The following is a 17,068-nucleotide window of genomic DNA, read 5'->3' as shown; positions in this document are numbered from 1 at the left end:
TGGTGCAAGTAAATATCATTAGACAATGTATCTGTATTGATTTATTTTACTGTTTCATTAGCATTTAATTTTATTAAGGCACAGTTTATCTTTGTACTAACCTTGGTGAAAAGTCATTGATTCAAATGATTCAGACTGTTTGAATGAATCGATTCAGTGAAGTGAATCATAACGGACAAGACTTCTGATCCATTGTTTATGCTCTCAGAGGCCGAATCAGCCAATCATCACTCAGCTTCATCCCCTTTGTTCACGCCTTACTCTGACATATATAATAATTAATGAGGAAATCCCGGCTCAGCCAATCAGAGAGCAGCTTCACCGCCCCTTTGTTCCACTGTATGAATAATTAATGAGGGAATCTAGTAAACAATAGAGAAGCGTTTATAACTGACTGTTCACATGAAACAAGCACTCAAACCATCAGTAACATATCAAAACGCTGGTCAGGTGAAGCCAGCCAGGACTTCACCATTAAACATTGTAAAGTCCAGTGTGGTGTAAAGAAAAACCCATTTTGTCCCCCAGTGGTTGATAGTTTCAGGGTGACACAGTGGTGTTGACCTGTCTGAGGAGTTGAGTATTTCCCTCCTGCTCCTTAAAACATACAGAAGAACTGGCTACACTAAATCTAATCCTTAGTGTGAATGTGTGTGTAAATGTGTTGCTCAGCAATAAATTCCCATCATTCCCAGTATTATAGCATTATAACTAATTGAACTGTTAGTAAAAATGAATTAATTATTGATTTACTAGTCACGGGATGCTGATGAGTGTCCATATAACAAAGCATTCTTTCCTGAGTAGCAGTGCCTTAAGAGCATGGTGATGTAAAGCTCATTCTCTCATACTTCATTTCTTTTTTAAATACGATAAAAGCATTTTATGTCCAATGAGATGTAATAAATCAAGCAGACACACTGATTAAGAAAACTTTTAAATCATTCAAGAGCAAAGAATTGAACAGTTTTTGCTACAGTTAGTATCCACAAAGCCTGGTCCAGGAGTAAAGCATCCAGCGTACTCCACACAATAGAAGTGTATAATTCTATATTTATATTTAAATATTTCACTTGTTTCCATTTGTTCAACTATTGACATCAACTAGAAGCAATGTTAGAAAAATACAATATGAAAAAGTTCTAGCTAACAAAAGTACATTTTAAAGAGAAACAAACAAAAACACTTGTTACACTTAAATAAAACTGTAACAAAACGGTGCGCATTGCAGCATGGTTTTATATTTCTAATATTTATGTGATCTTTTATTTACAAAAACATTGTTGCTTGTAAAAAAACATAAAAAATATGAAAGAAAAAAGACAAGAGAAAGACATCCGAGAGATACGTCATCAAAGACAGACAAAAGAAGTTCCTTCAGATTCTCCCTCAAAATAAATGAAGGATTTTAATCTGTGAATCTGACTCTTACAATACTAAAACCCATCACCTCCTGATTTAACCTCCAAATTAAAGTTCTATTACTGTATAATGCACCTACTATGATTTTTGAGAACAACAGTTCACACTTAATATACAATTGAGTGGAAAAGTTTGAACACCCATAAAATTTAAAAGAAGAATAAAAAAAGAAATAGAAGTCATTTCCAACAATGCAAAATGAAGTGGCTAAACTTGATACACAGTTGTTTAATCATTTACAGTATTAATCATTTAAAGTATTAAAATGTATACAGTGAGGTTTAATACACACAGAGAAACAATCTAGGCTCTCTGTATTCCTCTATCACTTGTGTCGATAGAGCAGCACCAACCACCGGGCCGCGGACCAGCACCGGGCCGCACAGAAAGAATAAATAATTAGAGATCGCTACAAGAGCAATTACATTTTCGATACTCTTCGAGTGTTATTGTCCCAAATCACCACTAGGTGGGAGCAGCGCCTCATGGCAGGGGAAAAAAAGCTCAGGCTTCACACTGATTTTCCATTCTATAGTTATTCTACTTTAAATATTTAAAATATCTTATATGAAACCAGTCCGTGGTGCAAAAAAGGTTGGGGACCACTGCGATAGAGGACAGTAGCAAGGGCGATCCTTTACTTTGCCTTTTCTATTGGACTTGTTTTTTCCAGGATGTGGAATGCAAACTTTTGCACTCAACTGTAAATGCATATGATAGTGTGTTACCCTGACCAACAGGAGGGAGAGACACAGGAAGTGAGAGGTCTTAGTAAGAAAGTCTCTTTTGAGTTGTATTCAGAATTTGAGAGCATTAAAATGAACATTGTAAGCACTGCAGGTGCAGAATGGACAGAAAATCCAGCACTGATACGTACAGAAACACTATTCTGATTAACAACATGTCCAATATTGGTATAAACAGGGTGATAAATGTAATTGATATAGAGCTATATTGATCCAAGCAGAAAAACATGTTTAACCAACCATGACATTAAAAGTTCATGTAAGTACTATAGCACCTCATCCCAGGCTTGTAGTAAACAATAGGTTCACCCTTCAAGTATGGTCCTTTATACTCACTAACACTGGTACACTACAACTTATCCTGATTTTGCAGTCACGTGGTCTTGTATCAACATGTGCAGAGCTGTAGCTCCATTTTATTATTACAAATATGTCGTGTCATCACAGCAAAGTTAAACTAATTTTAGTTTAAATAAGACTTGGTTTACACAATATGAACAATAATGCACCACCCATTGTCAATGATGAGATGTACAAAATTTGCCTTAAAACCAGCCACTGCCTCTTTATGATCTGCAATTCCATTTTTTATTGTGCAACTCAATCTCAATAGTTTCATAATATTGCTGCTTTTATTTTAGACTTTTTTTATTTAACATTTAAAAGAAAAGGTCGAATTTGCCATCCATTCAGTTTGTCATGGTGAGTTACACTAACTTTAAAAAGATACGTGACAATGCTCATGTGATGGTAATGAATTGTGACATTAAAATGATCCAGGTTTTCTTTTGCTTTTTACAACTAAAGCTTTGCGATCATCTGATCACCTGGTTGAATTGAGCTTAGTCTCTGCACTTGCTGACCCGAGAATGCTTAGCAAGATCAGCAAAATCAGTGTGTGTACACACTACCTGACATGTAAAAAGTCTGGGGTAAATGTACTGTAAAAGCTTAAGAAAAAAAAAAAGAGAAAAGAGTTTGGTATAAAAGTTTAAAAGTCAGATGGTACCCTTAAGTGCATTTCCAGGCCAACTGCATGTTTAAAACTGCTAAATTACAGTCTTATTCACTCAGGAAAACAGACCAAGATTTAAAGGCAGAAATCACCTTAAATTAAAGAAGAAGAGTGTTTTATGAACACAGTATATGGAATGACCTGTGAAGAAGCACCAACTCTTAAACACATGTCTGTATTTGTGGATCAGGGTGGAATCTTTCAGCAGCACTATTTAGAAATAGCATGAATTATTACGCACAAATAAATAAATAAATAAATAAAACAACCAAGAAAAGCTTTTCTCTAAGGGGGTGGAAAGTCAGGCAGCCTGCCTTCATTATTTTAGATGGTTTGTTTTTTTTGGTGTGGCAATGAAGGAGGAAATCTGACTTCTAAGATCTGGATCGTTCTGTCAATGCCTTTGATATAACAAACCCAAACTCTCGTTACGTTACTTTACGATGCTGTAAAATACTCTGTCAGCAGCTCTGGGATGATGAAAAGCATCTAGGATCTGTGCGCTAGGTTTTGAATGAGCTGAGCTGACTGCTGTGATGGTTCTTTAGAAATAAGTGTGCTTTATCAAGCTGCATCTTATAAAATGACAAGCAAAAATAAAATCCTGATGTGAGAGCAGAATTAAGAGCAAAACTAATCATCCAACTGCAGATGACGTCAATGCCAACACTCCTCTAAAACGTCTCTTATTAATATCTTAAAGTATGTCGATTGAGTTTTCTCAGGTGTTCAATCACAAATTTATGTTCAGCAGTGTGGATTTATTTGGCACCTCTGAATAATGAAGATCAGACCAAGCAGAACTGAAGTAAGTTGTCACACAAAGCTGGTCATCACCTCATTGTGATTTGTCCACTTAAACTGGTTAAAAACAGATTTATTATGGCTGGTAAACTGGTTCCTGAATGAAAGCAGAGATCAAAGTAGTGACCAAAACCCAACATCACTGTACTAAACAGTGCTAAAGTAGTGCGCTGCTGATATTCAGGCAGCATGTTTCGTAGTACACGATTTGAAATTAAACCAGCAAATCATGGATGTAAGCTTGCATAGCTAAAAACACATCAGATACGGATCAGGACGTGTTATTTACATGTGTCACGCATTGGTGCACTACAAATAAATAGAATATTTATCAAGGCATAAACTGTTCAGGTGAAGCAGACCGCACGTTAACAATAGAAGGAATCTCTGTACAGTACACTGTGTGTGTCTGCTTCACTGATGAAATCATACAGTCCACGATTTTTTTTAAAGACGGCTGGGCTGGCCTTGGAACACAAAACATTTTTTTTTTTTACCTGATCAATTATTTTCGTTTTTTAACTAAAATCTTTTTAATATGCATACATGTGTAACATGAGTGTAACTCAGCATTATCTAAAGACAATCAAAACTTTAACTTTAGGTAAATGTGTCATAAAACCAAGATTATTTTATACAAAGAGGAATTTGGTATTATCTTGCTCCATGTCTGTCAGTTATGGGAGCCGGAACTGTACCAAAAACCTGGACGTATACAGATGCCATATAGCTAACTTTGTAAATAGGGAATATCACAACTCTTTCACATCAGTTATTTCATTCAATGGGCAGCAGCAGCTCAGTGGTTAAGCTACTGGACTAGTAATCAGGTGGTCACTGGTTTGAGCCCCACATATATCTAGTTGCCATTAAATAGCTTGGACTGTATTCAGTCTTATATGACAAACTTTTATCACTTGTTTGTGATATTAGGGCCATTGAGTCTTTTGTGATTTATTGATTCAATGTAAAATGTTTGAATGTGATTTTTTTTGGCCAAACCATTACTTTAAAATGCTTTAGTATGTTCCCCTTTTTTCAAGTTTCCTTGCAAACCATGCACTGGCCATATGTTACTAACATTACTGCACTGCAGTGTGTACAATGTGTGTGTGCGTGCATGTGACATTGACAACACAATACTCGTCTAAACTACAATTGATTTAAAAGTTAAAATAGCGTTTACTATTAATAAAAAAAAAAAGAATGTAAAGACAGCAACAATTTGCATTAGCGATTAACATGTAATAGGATAAAAAGATCAGTTAGGTCCATTAATAGGTCCATTAATTAGGTTCCTGAACATAAAAAGAAATAAAATTATCTGAATGCCCCCCTTATCTCCCAATTTAGTCATTTCCAATTCCCGATTGAGAATCTTCTGCTGCTTGCACAACCCCATGATCTGATCAAGCGACTCGGATCACCACACGCCACCTGTGACACGTGTCCAATCTGCGGCCGCTTCTTATCACCTGCCAGTGTTAGGTTCCCACACAGAACCGTGTTGGGTAAGCTCCTTGTCTCCCCCTACACCCCACTCACGCAGGCGCCCGGACTAGACCCGGAGATCACATCTCACAGCAGCAGCAGTTGGAAGTCACCCTGCCCGACCTTCCCTCCCTCAAACACGGCCACTTGTGTGTGTACGTATGGTGTGCTAGAGCAAACAGGCTTTTTAAAGTGACCAGCTGTGCAAAGCAAAGCCGAACAGTGGAAACGCTGAAGCTGTTAGATCTGGTAAACCGTCTCTCAGCTATTAAAGCTGCAGTCTGTCATTGTCTTGGGTTTAGAAAAAAAAAATATTGCATCAGTAAAACAAAGAAGCTCCTGCACCTGCAAGTTATTCTGCAAAGCCAAAAAGATTTATTTTTAAATCATGTTAAATTGCTTGTATGGGTGTGTATGTGTGTGTGTGTGTGTGTGTGTGTGTGTGTGTGTCTGCCCCGCGATGGACTGGCACCCCGTCCAGGGTGTTACTGTGTGCCTTGTGCCCATTAAAAAGCTGGGATAGGCTCCAGCACCCCCCCCCCCCCCCCCCCCCTTTAGGGAAGTCCCTTTCCTGTTTCAGCATGACACATAAAGCAAGCTCTATAAAGACATTAAGAAAAGTCTGTACAGAGCCCTGACCTCAGCCCCACTGAACAGCTTTAGAATGAACTCGAACATCAACTGAGGCTTCTTGAGCAATGCAAATGCTCTTTTGACTGAATGGGCACAAATTCCCACAGATACAGAAGGTTTAAAGCCTTGTGACAAGCCTAAAGCCTACTCAGAAGACTGGTTGTTGTTACAGCTGAAAAGATCACATAAAGGTCACTTTATTTTAATAGGATTTGTTTTGAAATAGGATGTCCAGTAAGCTCATGGTCAGGTGTCCAAATACTTTTGGCCATATGTGAGCACTGCTGCATGGGACAGGCAGAAGGAGGATCTGGTGTTAACAAGCTTGTGCATTACCTACAATTCTTGCATTAGTGCAGCAGAAAACTAAACATGCCTTTAGCTGATACAAGTCACCAATCAAACTACTGGCATGCCAACATCTATAGAGAGAGAACAACAGCCTAGACCAATAAGAACAACCAAACTTTCGCTAACAGTAACTGAAGTTTAGGGTTGAACCTCAAATCCTGCATAGTCATGTGAAGCATAATGAGGCAAAGTCATGACCTACAGCTCCCATAATGCATTGCACAGTGCAGGTTTGCTAAGGAATAATAAATCATTCGTCTATATTTGTGTAGCGTTTTTATTCGGCTTTTCAATTTCCATCTCTCAGTGTCTGTCTGCCCAAGCGACCCGTTTTAATAATGAACATCTGACACGCTGCTCACCGGTGGAATGTTTTTATAACCGCCATCCTGAAACACTGTAGTGTCCCGTCATCCAGACAACAGGTTTGTATGTTACAGCTGCTGGATAAAGCACAAAAGAGAAAGTGTGTGTGTGTGTGTGTGTGTGCATTCTATAACCCCATGAGGAGTCTCTCTAATTCACCTAAAAGCAGCGCTGCACTGAAACAAACTCAGTGGTTGCTAATCTCAGTCCTCGCTCATCAGGTTCATGCTTTGCCTGCTCTAATGTAGACCAGGGAAAACACAAAGTATTAAGATCAAGGTTCAAGCTCTACCAGCACTACACCCTAGTATCTCCAGTCTCTGTCTTCGAAGCTTCGCCCTCCTCTCGGCTGCTCCCCTGACAGACCTCACCCAGCGTGTTCCACGGGTAGCCAGTGAACGTAGGGCTGATCGGCAGGTACTGGAAAATGCGGTGTCGCCGCAGAAAGTCCATGCCAAATGGGAGGTCGTAGGATCGCATCCCTTTCAGCTCTGAGGAGCTGGAACCGGTGCCGCGCTTAAGCTTCCGGATTCCTCGCTCCTCCAAAGTGCCTACACACACAGACATAATTATTTATTAGGATTTTTTAACATCATGATTTACACACCTTGGTTGCATTCATGACAGAAACGGTTGTTACTGGTTACACAAGATTCATCAGTTCACAAGTTTAATGTCAAACACAGTCATGGACAATTTCGTATCTCCAATTCACCTCACTTGCACGTCTTTGGACTGTGGGAGGAAACCGGAGCTCCCGGAGGAGACCCACACAGACACGGGGAGAACATGCAAACGCCACACAGAAAGGACCCAGACCGCTCCACCAGGGAATCAAACCCAGGGTTGTCTTGCTGTGAGGCAACAGTGCTACGCACCGAGCTGCCACATACATTAATACTGTAGAAACAGCTCAATCTGTCCTTTATTTTTAATTATTTATTTATTTATTTATGTTTTTAGTAAGGTCAGGCACTGATATAGAAAAAGAAGGACTGGCTTTCAGTCCATATTCAGTTTTAGCCTAAATGTGTTCAGTGGGATTGAGGACAGGGCTCTGACACCCATAGTAGTCCTTAGTTTGAATAGACACACACAGTCCTGCTCGAACAAAAAGGGGTCTACCCCAAACTGCTGCCACAAAGTTAGAAGACTGAAATGTATTTTATGTAGTGTGCCTGAAACACCTGACACACACAGGCCACTTTAATAATCGCTTTATTTGTTCATCATTTTCAAATACTTTATCCAGGTCAAGGTTGCAGTGGTTTTTAATCACTTGGAAACACTGAGCGCAACACAGGAATATGCTTCGCCCACCCCTCTTCAGCCAATCATATCTGTTAAGACAAACAAGCGGTTGATAGCACTGCTGAGATTCAAACCAGGATCTCAGTGGTGGTGTGTAAACTGTTTGACCACTTTTTATTAGCTAAACTTTGTGGGTATACAATTACTTTGCCCATAGGTTGCTCTGCTTTTTTTGTTAACCCCCTCCAGCCCAGCTATCAATTGAAATTGAACACATATTGTTTGGGTGGTGAATCATTCACAATCAAAGTTCAGTATTGGGGCCAGTGATAGCTCAGTGGTTAAGGTACTGGACTAGTAAACAGAGAGTTGCCGGTTCAAGCCCCGCCACCACCAAGTTGCCACTGTTGGGTCCCTGAGCAAGGTCCTTAACCCTCAATTGCTCATTGTGTAAGTCGCTTTGGATAAAAGCGTCTGCTAAATGCTGAAAATGTAAATGAAAATGTAAAAGTATTGCAGCCCTAAATTGCACAAACAAAAACTGTTACTGTTACAAAACCCATTGCAAAAATTATAGAAATTACGGTGTGAAGATAAATCTCTCGCTGAGTGAACTTACCGGGTATAGTGTTGTCCAAAATAAAGGCCACAGAACCTCCTACAAACATGGCTGTGGTCAGCAGAACATTCAACACCTGGTCAATCTCAACGATTCCTGCAGCGGAACAAAAGACAAAAAAAAGCGTTGGCCTTAGAACAGGATGAGCAAATGACAGCAGAATGCCAACACAAGGCATTCAACATCCAACAAGCAGCAACTCCAGTAAAATACACTAGTAAACTTCTCACAAAACTTATGTATGTATGTGGGAATTTGTTTCCATTTAATAAAAAAGCATTTGTATGGCTGGGCATGGATGTTGGTCAAGAAAGTATCAATTCAGGTTCAAAATAAAATGCAGCTTGGCTTGTATGACAATTTGCACCCTGACACATTTTAAACACAGTTTCATTAAATATGTTCCAAGTGGCGCAGCACTAAAACACGCCAGCCCACAATCCCAAGACCTGGGGGTTTGAATCTCTATGGTGCTGCTGGCCGGTCAGTGTTTACAGTGTGACATGACTGGCTGAACAGCCTTGCCACTGGGAGGTGCCTGGATGAAATCAGGAGGGCTGTGTCAGGAAGGGCATTTGGTATAAAAACTGTGCCAAATCAGGTATACAGACTAGAATGATCCGCTGTGGTGACCCCTAAAAATACATGAGTAGCTAAGAAAAAGAAAAAAAGATCCCAGCCTTGAATGATTACTTTTACAAAACAAAAAGGTTTTAGAGAATTAGCGACACAAGTGTTACTTGTTACACAAAACTGAATTTATACTTCACCATTAACAGTGCTAGCACAGCATTAGTACAGAATATCAACAACAGTTTGATTATTTGCTACCTAACTGGAAGAATCTAGGCTGTTTTCTTAATCTTTGCGCAGATGGTGCGCAGATGGTGCACAGATTCTCTTCTGATGTGTAAAAAAGCATGATAGGTATGTACAGAAAAAACAACAACAGTAAACTTGCATTCTGAGTGGAAAAAAATTGATCTGACCAAGTGTGTATGTATTTGTGTGTGTACCCACCAGTGACGAGAGGGTTTCCCTTGAGGTAGCTGGGCAGGACAAGGCCAAAGAAGATGGAAAAGCCCAGAACGAAGAGGTTGCGTGAGGAGTTGAGGTCGATGAACTGGAGGTTGGATAATCCCACAGCTGTAATCATGCCAAACAGGGTGCAGAACAAAGCACCCAGCACCGGGTCAGGAAGAGATGCGAAGAGCGCACTGAACTTCCCCACGGTTCCTAACAGCAGCATGAACGCCGCGCCGTACTGAATCACCCGCCTACTGCCCACCTGCACCAAAAACGACACATCAATCATCCAATAAGCAACCAGTATAACTATTCATCATGATTAAAAAAGCAAGATGCCCTGGTGACATGCCTTAGTGATGCCCAGCACACCAATGTTTGGGCTGGAAGATGTGGAGCCGTTTCCAGTGCCGAACACACCGTCCAAAACGCAGGACAGACCTTCAATCAAAATCCCCCTGAAAGAGACAGAGATCCAGGTAAAAATCAACGTCACTACAGAGTGCAGGACTCGTCCATTAAACACTATTTATTTAGAGAAAATAACAGTAAAATGTTAAGTTGGTAGAAGGTAAAAGGTTGCTCGTTCAGGCCCCATCATCACCAAGCTGCCACTGTTGGACTCCTGAGCAAAGTCCTAAACCCTTAATTGCTTGCATTGCACTCAGTCTGAATTGACTTTTAATTAAAGTCCTGCTACAGGGTGTGTAGTAAACACTGCATTTGTGGATGCGGATGTAATAAACGCTTGTGTGTGTTTGTTGTACCTGTTAATAGCGTGTACAGGAGGAGGTGGAGCATAGGACAGCCGTGCACATGCGTAATAATCACCAATAGATTCAATAATACTGGCAACCACAGCACTCATCATGCCAATGACGCCTGCTGTAGTGACCGTCGGCAACCCCCACTGAACTGCAATGAAACAGATGAGCTGATTTAGCTGAGATAACATCTTACATTTTAGGAAGATATAACAATACACTTTAAATAAAACAGATCACAGATTTCTAAATGCACTGAAATCACTGAAGGACTCACAGGGGTAGGGTACTTTAAACCAGGGTGCGGCTGCCAAGATGCCCTGCCTGGCATCTGTCCGAGCATAGTAGCCATACTGATCTTTCTCTGGAGGAAACACGTCCGTCACCGTGAAGATGAAACACAGCAGCCATGAGACTAGAATCGCCATAATGATCTACAGAGAGGATAGAAGAGGCTTCATTATTAAAATGAATGCTTGTTAATTACCAGGATATGAGGGACCCACTCACTCTGACCTTACCCCAAATCCCTGGTTCAGTAAACCCTGAATATACCCATTCAATGTACATTAGGTTGTTGTGTTGCTCTTTATTTGTATTCTGTAATTTTTTGGCCCACCATACATTATGTACTGTGAATGAATAGGATGACGAATATCAAAGTCCTCATTGTTGTTCTTTTTCTTAAACAGCGACACTGTGCTCTGTTTACAGCCTGACTGAATCTTACCACTCCCACAGATCCCACAGCCTCACACAGCCTGTCATGATAAATTCATTATAAAGACGAGCACAGGTGTGACCTACTCTGATGCCAAGCACTCAAGTGCACCAGCGTCTGCCATCTGTCATCACCAGACTGGTAATGATGTCCTTAATCCTCTAAAGAGACATGGACGATGACAGGAAGCTCACTCAGGGAGGGCACTCCAGTTGAGGACTGTTTTGGGGATTTGGAGTTAACACTTCATAGTCATTCACACTAATGATTTATGAATATTACAACATTTCTAATCGTATAATAAAAACCTGGGCAGCCCTGGTCAAATAAGGTTAGAAAAAAGTTTATTTAAATGATAATGCACAGTTACTTCATATTTGTTTAAAAAATTAAAGAAAGCACATGGAATGTGCAAAAGTTTTGCCTCCTGTTCTGGTGTAAATCTTCAAGTATTTGAGACCAAGACTTTTGATTAAAATAGTTGGTGAAATGGAAATAAAGGATCTTTTGTAAGCTGTACAACTAGCCATTTATTTTTCATAATATAAAAAAAAAACAGTTTACTTTTCTACTAATCACCAGCTTCTATTTTTTTAATCATGAAGCATCTCTGCTTGGTGCTTTTTTACAGAAACACCTCTGTGTTTGAGCGCTGCACAATAAACTACAGAAGCTCAAAACATAAGAAATAAATAAACAGGCTAGCAGCATGATTACTGTTGCAATTTAAGGTAATTAGAGAAATATATTTCCAGAAGCAATATTTCAGACTTTAAAAAAGGTCCTGGATGAGAAAATGAGGACTTCTAGTCACCTTAATCCTTATAAGCTTTCAATGGGTTCAGTGTTGTAAAACAGGGTTGTGTGTGTGTGTGTGTGTATGTGTGTGTGGAGGACTAACAGGAAACATCTTGAAGAGCTGAAGGCGGTATGAGGTCCATCCTTTTTTGGCTTTGTAGATGGGAAGCGGCAGCTGTACATTACGAGCGTACTGAGAGAAGAGCAGCACCAGAAATATTGTCCTGCAGGGGAAGAACATATACAAACGTTATAATAAACACAAAGTATACAGCTTGACTTATTTTGTTTCTTTATTCATACATCCAGTGCAATTTATGAGTCTGTTAGGGTGATCTTGTGACGCAGTGGTCAAACGTGCTCAGCTACCACTCAGAGCTCAAGCTGTCTCAAATCTCAACTGTACTATCGAACTAATCGGGCATCCACTCAGGCATAATTGGCTGTGCCTGAAGCAGGGTGGGTCGAATTATTTCTCTTTGGGGTGCCTGCATGAGGGATGGTTAACTCAGATAGCAGTGCATTACTTTCCATACTCTATACGGCTCTTTGTAAGGCCCCATCTCTGACAGGTGAAATGAAGCGGTCAGCAATCTCACACGTGTCGGAAAAGGGGCAGCTCAAGCAGAGTGGGGGTCTGCAAAGGGGAGTTGGAAATGACTAGAGTACAAAAAACCCTGAATCTAGATTTAGGTGCTAGAAATGGCAAAAGTATCTGGTTTATTCAGTGTTTTATACCTCCTACCTGAGTAAAAATCCTGTAAGGTTTCAATCAAATAACATCAACAGGCATCACAAATATTGTAATATTTTTGCCACATCTACAACAGTTTACCAAAACTGAAAATAAAATATAATGTACCGTTTTAGTGTGTGTGCGTATATGTGTTGATTTAAACCCGATACTTACAGCATGGCAATGCCCCAGTGCTTGCCCGCTCTCTCCCCTGCTGCCTGGAAGCCGGAGAGGCCAATCAGGGCCACGGTAGGTGTGATGGTGAGGGGCCCAATGTACTTCAGCAAAATGCCTGGGAGACCCAATGCTCCTATACACACCTCTACCAGAGAGGACACTATAATCGCCCCTTGAATCTACAGACATAGAGCAGGGGAAGAAGAGTGTTAGCATGTGGGTCACAGACAGAAAAGAGAAACTGAACCTATTTTAAGACTGTAATGCAGAGTAAGCTAGGAAAATGCTAAGAGGATAGATACAGAAGACTGGCTAAGGCTTGACAAATTACTGATTACAGACACTCACATGATCTCAGTAATTGATTTATTTTCATTGAAAGCTGCTGTTTCTTACCAAGATCCAAATATGGTTAAAAAGTTAAAATATGTTTGGCTATGTTGTATAATGACTGACCTTTGAAAGAAAAATGTTTCCCCCTATAGCCATTTCCTACAAAAGGCAAAACCCCTACTTCGTTACTAACTTAACATACATAGCATCTATGTTTAATGTATACTCAGGACTCACATCCCAGGGGCCACGAAACAGCAGCAAAAACATCTGTCTAGTCCCTCATCTTTGCCTGGGCAAAAAGCTTAGCACAATCATGAATCTTTTTAGAACTGGTTAAACTGGGCATCCATGCAAGACTGCCCTTGGTCAGGGAGATAAGAAAGAACCCAAGGGTCACCCACCCCCATATTGACAGGAACAAAGTCTGGTTGTGTACCAACAACATGATAAATTGTAAACTAGGTCAAATGAGTGCACTACCACTAGTGTTTGATAAACTCTGTTGCTTTTATATAATAGTTATATGCTGAGTGCTCGTACCTCTCTGATCCTGGGGTACCAGATGTGCTCTGTGTGCAGGAGTTCAGTGCTGTTCACCAAAGGAACAACTAAAAAAGAAATAAGCCAAAAATAAACCCCACATACAGACTGATGAATCACAAAGACTGCGTGTATGATGATGAAAAAACTTACCTGTTTCATTACACTTCCATTTATCTAAGGACAGGATGGCCTTGGATGGAGCGAGGAATGCAAAAGCGCTGGCCTGGAACAACGGAAGTCTGGAAACACAGAGGTCACATGTTAATACTGGTATATTCAAGATGTGATCAAATATTTCCCTAAAGCTACCCTCAGCATCCAACAAGTGCTAAATTAATATTTATGAGCTTATTAATCAGACACTGCAAGAACATCAGCATGCATCCGACAGAGATATGAAGAAGAATTTTAAAAGATTCCCTCAGATCAGTTAGTCTTTAATATTAGCCGTTCTGTGTTTACATCATGTATTTGGTAAATACGTATATCCAAAGTAACTTCCAGCGGTGTTAAATTGTTATTGATAATTGTTTGTTTGTTTATTAGGATTTTAACGTCATGTTTTACACTTTGGTTACATTCATGACAGGAACCGTAGTTACTCATTACACAAGATTCATCAGTTCACAAGGTTATATCAAACACACTCATGGACAATTTAGTATCGCCAATTCACCTCACTTGCATGTCTTTGGACTGTGGGATAAACCGGAGCACCCGGAGGAAACCCACGTGGACATGGGGAGAACATGCAAACTCCACACAGAAAGGACCCCGGACCGCCCCACCTGGGGATCGAACCCAGGACCTTCTTGCTGTGAGGCGACAGTGCTACCCACTTAGCCACCGTGCCACCCTGTTATTGATAATAGTAAAAATAATAATAGCTCAGGTGGTGAAGCAGTTTATTATGCTAGCCCACCAGAAATCTGCAGATATTCGGCTAAAGATCTACACAAACACGATTAGTTAAATCAGGCATGCGGACCAAAATGATCCGCTGTGGCGACCCCCTAAATAAGGGGCAGCTGAATAGGAAGGAAGAACATGTTAAAAGTCTAATTTAAAACATAAAAAGTCAAATTTAAGTAAATTAAAAGCTATGTTTCAATTAAAGGGAAAGTATAAATTAAATTCATCAAAATATGAAATGATTAAATGTAAATGCTTTTCAGTTCACTGCACATCAATGACAGTATATAAAATAAAACCAAAAACCTAACACCTCTGCTCAGGGTTTATTCTTTTCCCGAAATATTTACATAAACAACTGAGATATTAAAGTGCACAATTACTTTTAATTATGAGTTTAATGATGGAAAAACTAGACATTTAGTTTCTCTAGGTCTACATGGATTTGCCCTGCAGTATCAGTACTAACCGCTAGATGTCACCACATGCACTAGAAAAGATAATAATGGTCCCATGTCAATGTGGACCAATGGAAATATTTGTGGAAAAAATCATCATTTCATAACACTTAGAGCTATTAGAAAGTAAAAACATGTTCTCTGGTCAGATTATACACTCCAGGTCTGTACAAATGTGAGGATATACACGCATGCCAAGCTGTTTCATAGCTTTTTTTGTTGAGTCTAATTACTAAGTCAATTAAGTAATGGGTCAATATTTTTATGTGTTATTTGGTCATTTGGGAAAATTCCCTGTTTTTATATCACCTCAAGCACAGTCAGACAAAATGGAAGGAGGAAATCTAATTCGATGTAGCCATCCACTGAAGTCACACACAGTCAGGGATTTGTATTTATTAATTCCAGTTTTCTTATAATCAAGCTGTCATTACGTTTGAGTCATTTTAAGAGTTGTTTTTCCGTAATAGTGACAATTTATTATTGAAATCATGAGAACTGTCTCAAAAGTGTTTACATGAGACAGCAGACAAAATGCTAACAAAACCTGGCCCAGATAAGCATGTCCAAAAGCAGTATTACTTCATTTAACTGGATTTAATATTTAATTCCTGAATCGCACATTTTAAATCCACTGAAGTATGTTTTACTCCCAGTTTATTTACAGAAGTGTGTGTTAATAATAAGGGGTGAAAACCCTCTTTCACAAACAGCAATAATCGGGTGATCATAGTGGACTTTGCTGCTGGTCACCCAGCTGTGCACACAGTTCAGAAGCGCCTGCTCTGTGCACTCACATCACTGGGAGGAATGAATCATCAAACCATGATGACTGCAGCTATCTACCATCTCTCTCCGGCTCTGCCTGATGTCATTGTACTTTTACCCAGCGTTCTCTGATTTCCTGTTTTCAGTACCCTGAGTCACCCGGAGATCACAGGTTTGGACTGCACGTGTGACGTTAATGCAGCTCACGCGTGCCGTTCAGATTATTGGGTTCAGTGTTCTGATGAGCACTATGACAGGCACTAAACCCACACAGGTGTCAGACACCCAAAACGTGCTTTTTAACAGCCAAGTGGGGTAAATATTAAATATATGACAACCTGAACCAAGGGTTTACAACTCCAAAGATGTTCCTAAACACATATAATCTAACTGAGGAATGGCCTGAATCAAGTTGGTACTATAATAAAATGCTGACTGTTGATACCAGTACCAGTGAAATGTTGGTATTAGACTGGTACTGAAAGGAAGGAATTTCTAACGTCTAACGTTTTGGTGTAGAAGGCAGTGTTTATAAGAGGCTCAAGCATACCGATCTGATTATGAAATTCAGCTAGTAAGTCCTTCTACAGATAAACTTGATCAGAGCTAATTTCAACACACACTGCTCAGCTGAAACACTCCCTGACACCAGGACTTTGTCTTTTTTCTGCCCCTGTTGCAATTCTGCTCAGCTGGAATGAAATAATGTTGACCGTGGATGGGTGCTGGTTCAATGTCATAGAGACAAAGCGAGGGTTGTTTAAACACAGCATGAAGAGCAGACCGGCTTCAGCTCAGTGTCATGGAAAAAGATTAATGCAGCCAAAACCAACCACATTTTTATCACAGAGATAAAAAAAAAACTACAAGACTGATGAAAAAAAGTGAAAGATTTAGGCCAGTGTGTAGTGGAGCATGAACTAAAAACACGCAGTACAGGTGTTAAAGCAGGAGAAGTGATTCAGTCTTACATAGTGTGTGCTTATACCCCAAAAAAAGCTGTGCAAATGAGATGGTTAAAGTTATACTAAGATCATGAGAGAGGTACTGAGAGAGAGAGAAAGAAAGAAAGAAAGAAAGAAAGAAAGAAAGAAAGAAAGAAAGAAAGAAAGAAAGAAAGAAAGAAAGAAA

The 17,068-nt window shown here is 39.8% G+C and overlaps 1 protein-coding gene across 1 annotated transcript in view; it reads right to left on the bottom strand.

The window, feature by feature from the left end:
- Positions 1-6,820: 6,820 nt before the first annotated feature.
- Positions 6,821-17,068, bottom strand: part of slc23a2 (solute carrier family 23 member 2) — a 28,745-nt gene continuing 18,497 nt past the window's right edge. Inside the window, exons 6-15 of the mRNA XM_062999372.1 lie at positions 13,950-14,038; positions 13,797-13,864; positions 12,918-13,099; positions 12,111-12,231; positions 10,766-10,922; positions 10,492-10,639; positions 10,077-10,182; positions 9,719-9,986; positions 8,699-8,794; positions 6,821-7,379 (exon numbers count right to left, since the gene is read on the bottom strand). Coding sequence (XP_062855442.1) covers positions 7,126-7,379; positions 8,699-8,794; positions 9,719-9,986; positions 10,077-10,182; positions 10,492-10,639; positions 10,766-10,922; positions 12,111-12,231; positions 12,918-13,099; positions 13,797-13,864; positions 13,950-14,038 — 1,489 coding nt within the window. The 3' untranslated portion in view covers positions 6,821-7,125. The remainder of the gene's footprint in view (positions 7,380-8,698; positions 8,795-9,718; positions 9,987-10,076; positions 10,183-10,491; positions 10,640-10,765; positions 10,923-12,110; positions 12,232-12,917; positions 13,100-13,796; positions 13,865-13,949; positions 14,039-17,068) is intronic.

The sequence above is a fragment of the Trichomycterus rosablanca genome, chromosome 7 (genome assembly GCF_030014385.1).
Source record: "Trichomycterus rosablanca isolate fTriRos1 chromosome 7, fTriRos1.hap1, whole genome shotgun sequence".
NCBI classification, from domain to species: Eukaryota; Metazoa; Chordata; class Actinopteri; order Siluriformes; family Trichomycteridae; genus Trichomycterus; species Trichomycterus rosablanca.
The sequence above is the reverse complement of the archived record's forward strand: the minus strand, read 5'-3'. Positions and strand labels throughout refer to the sequence as shown.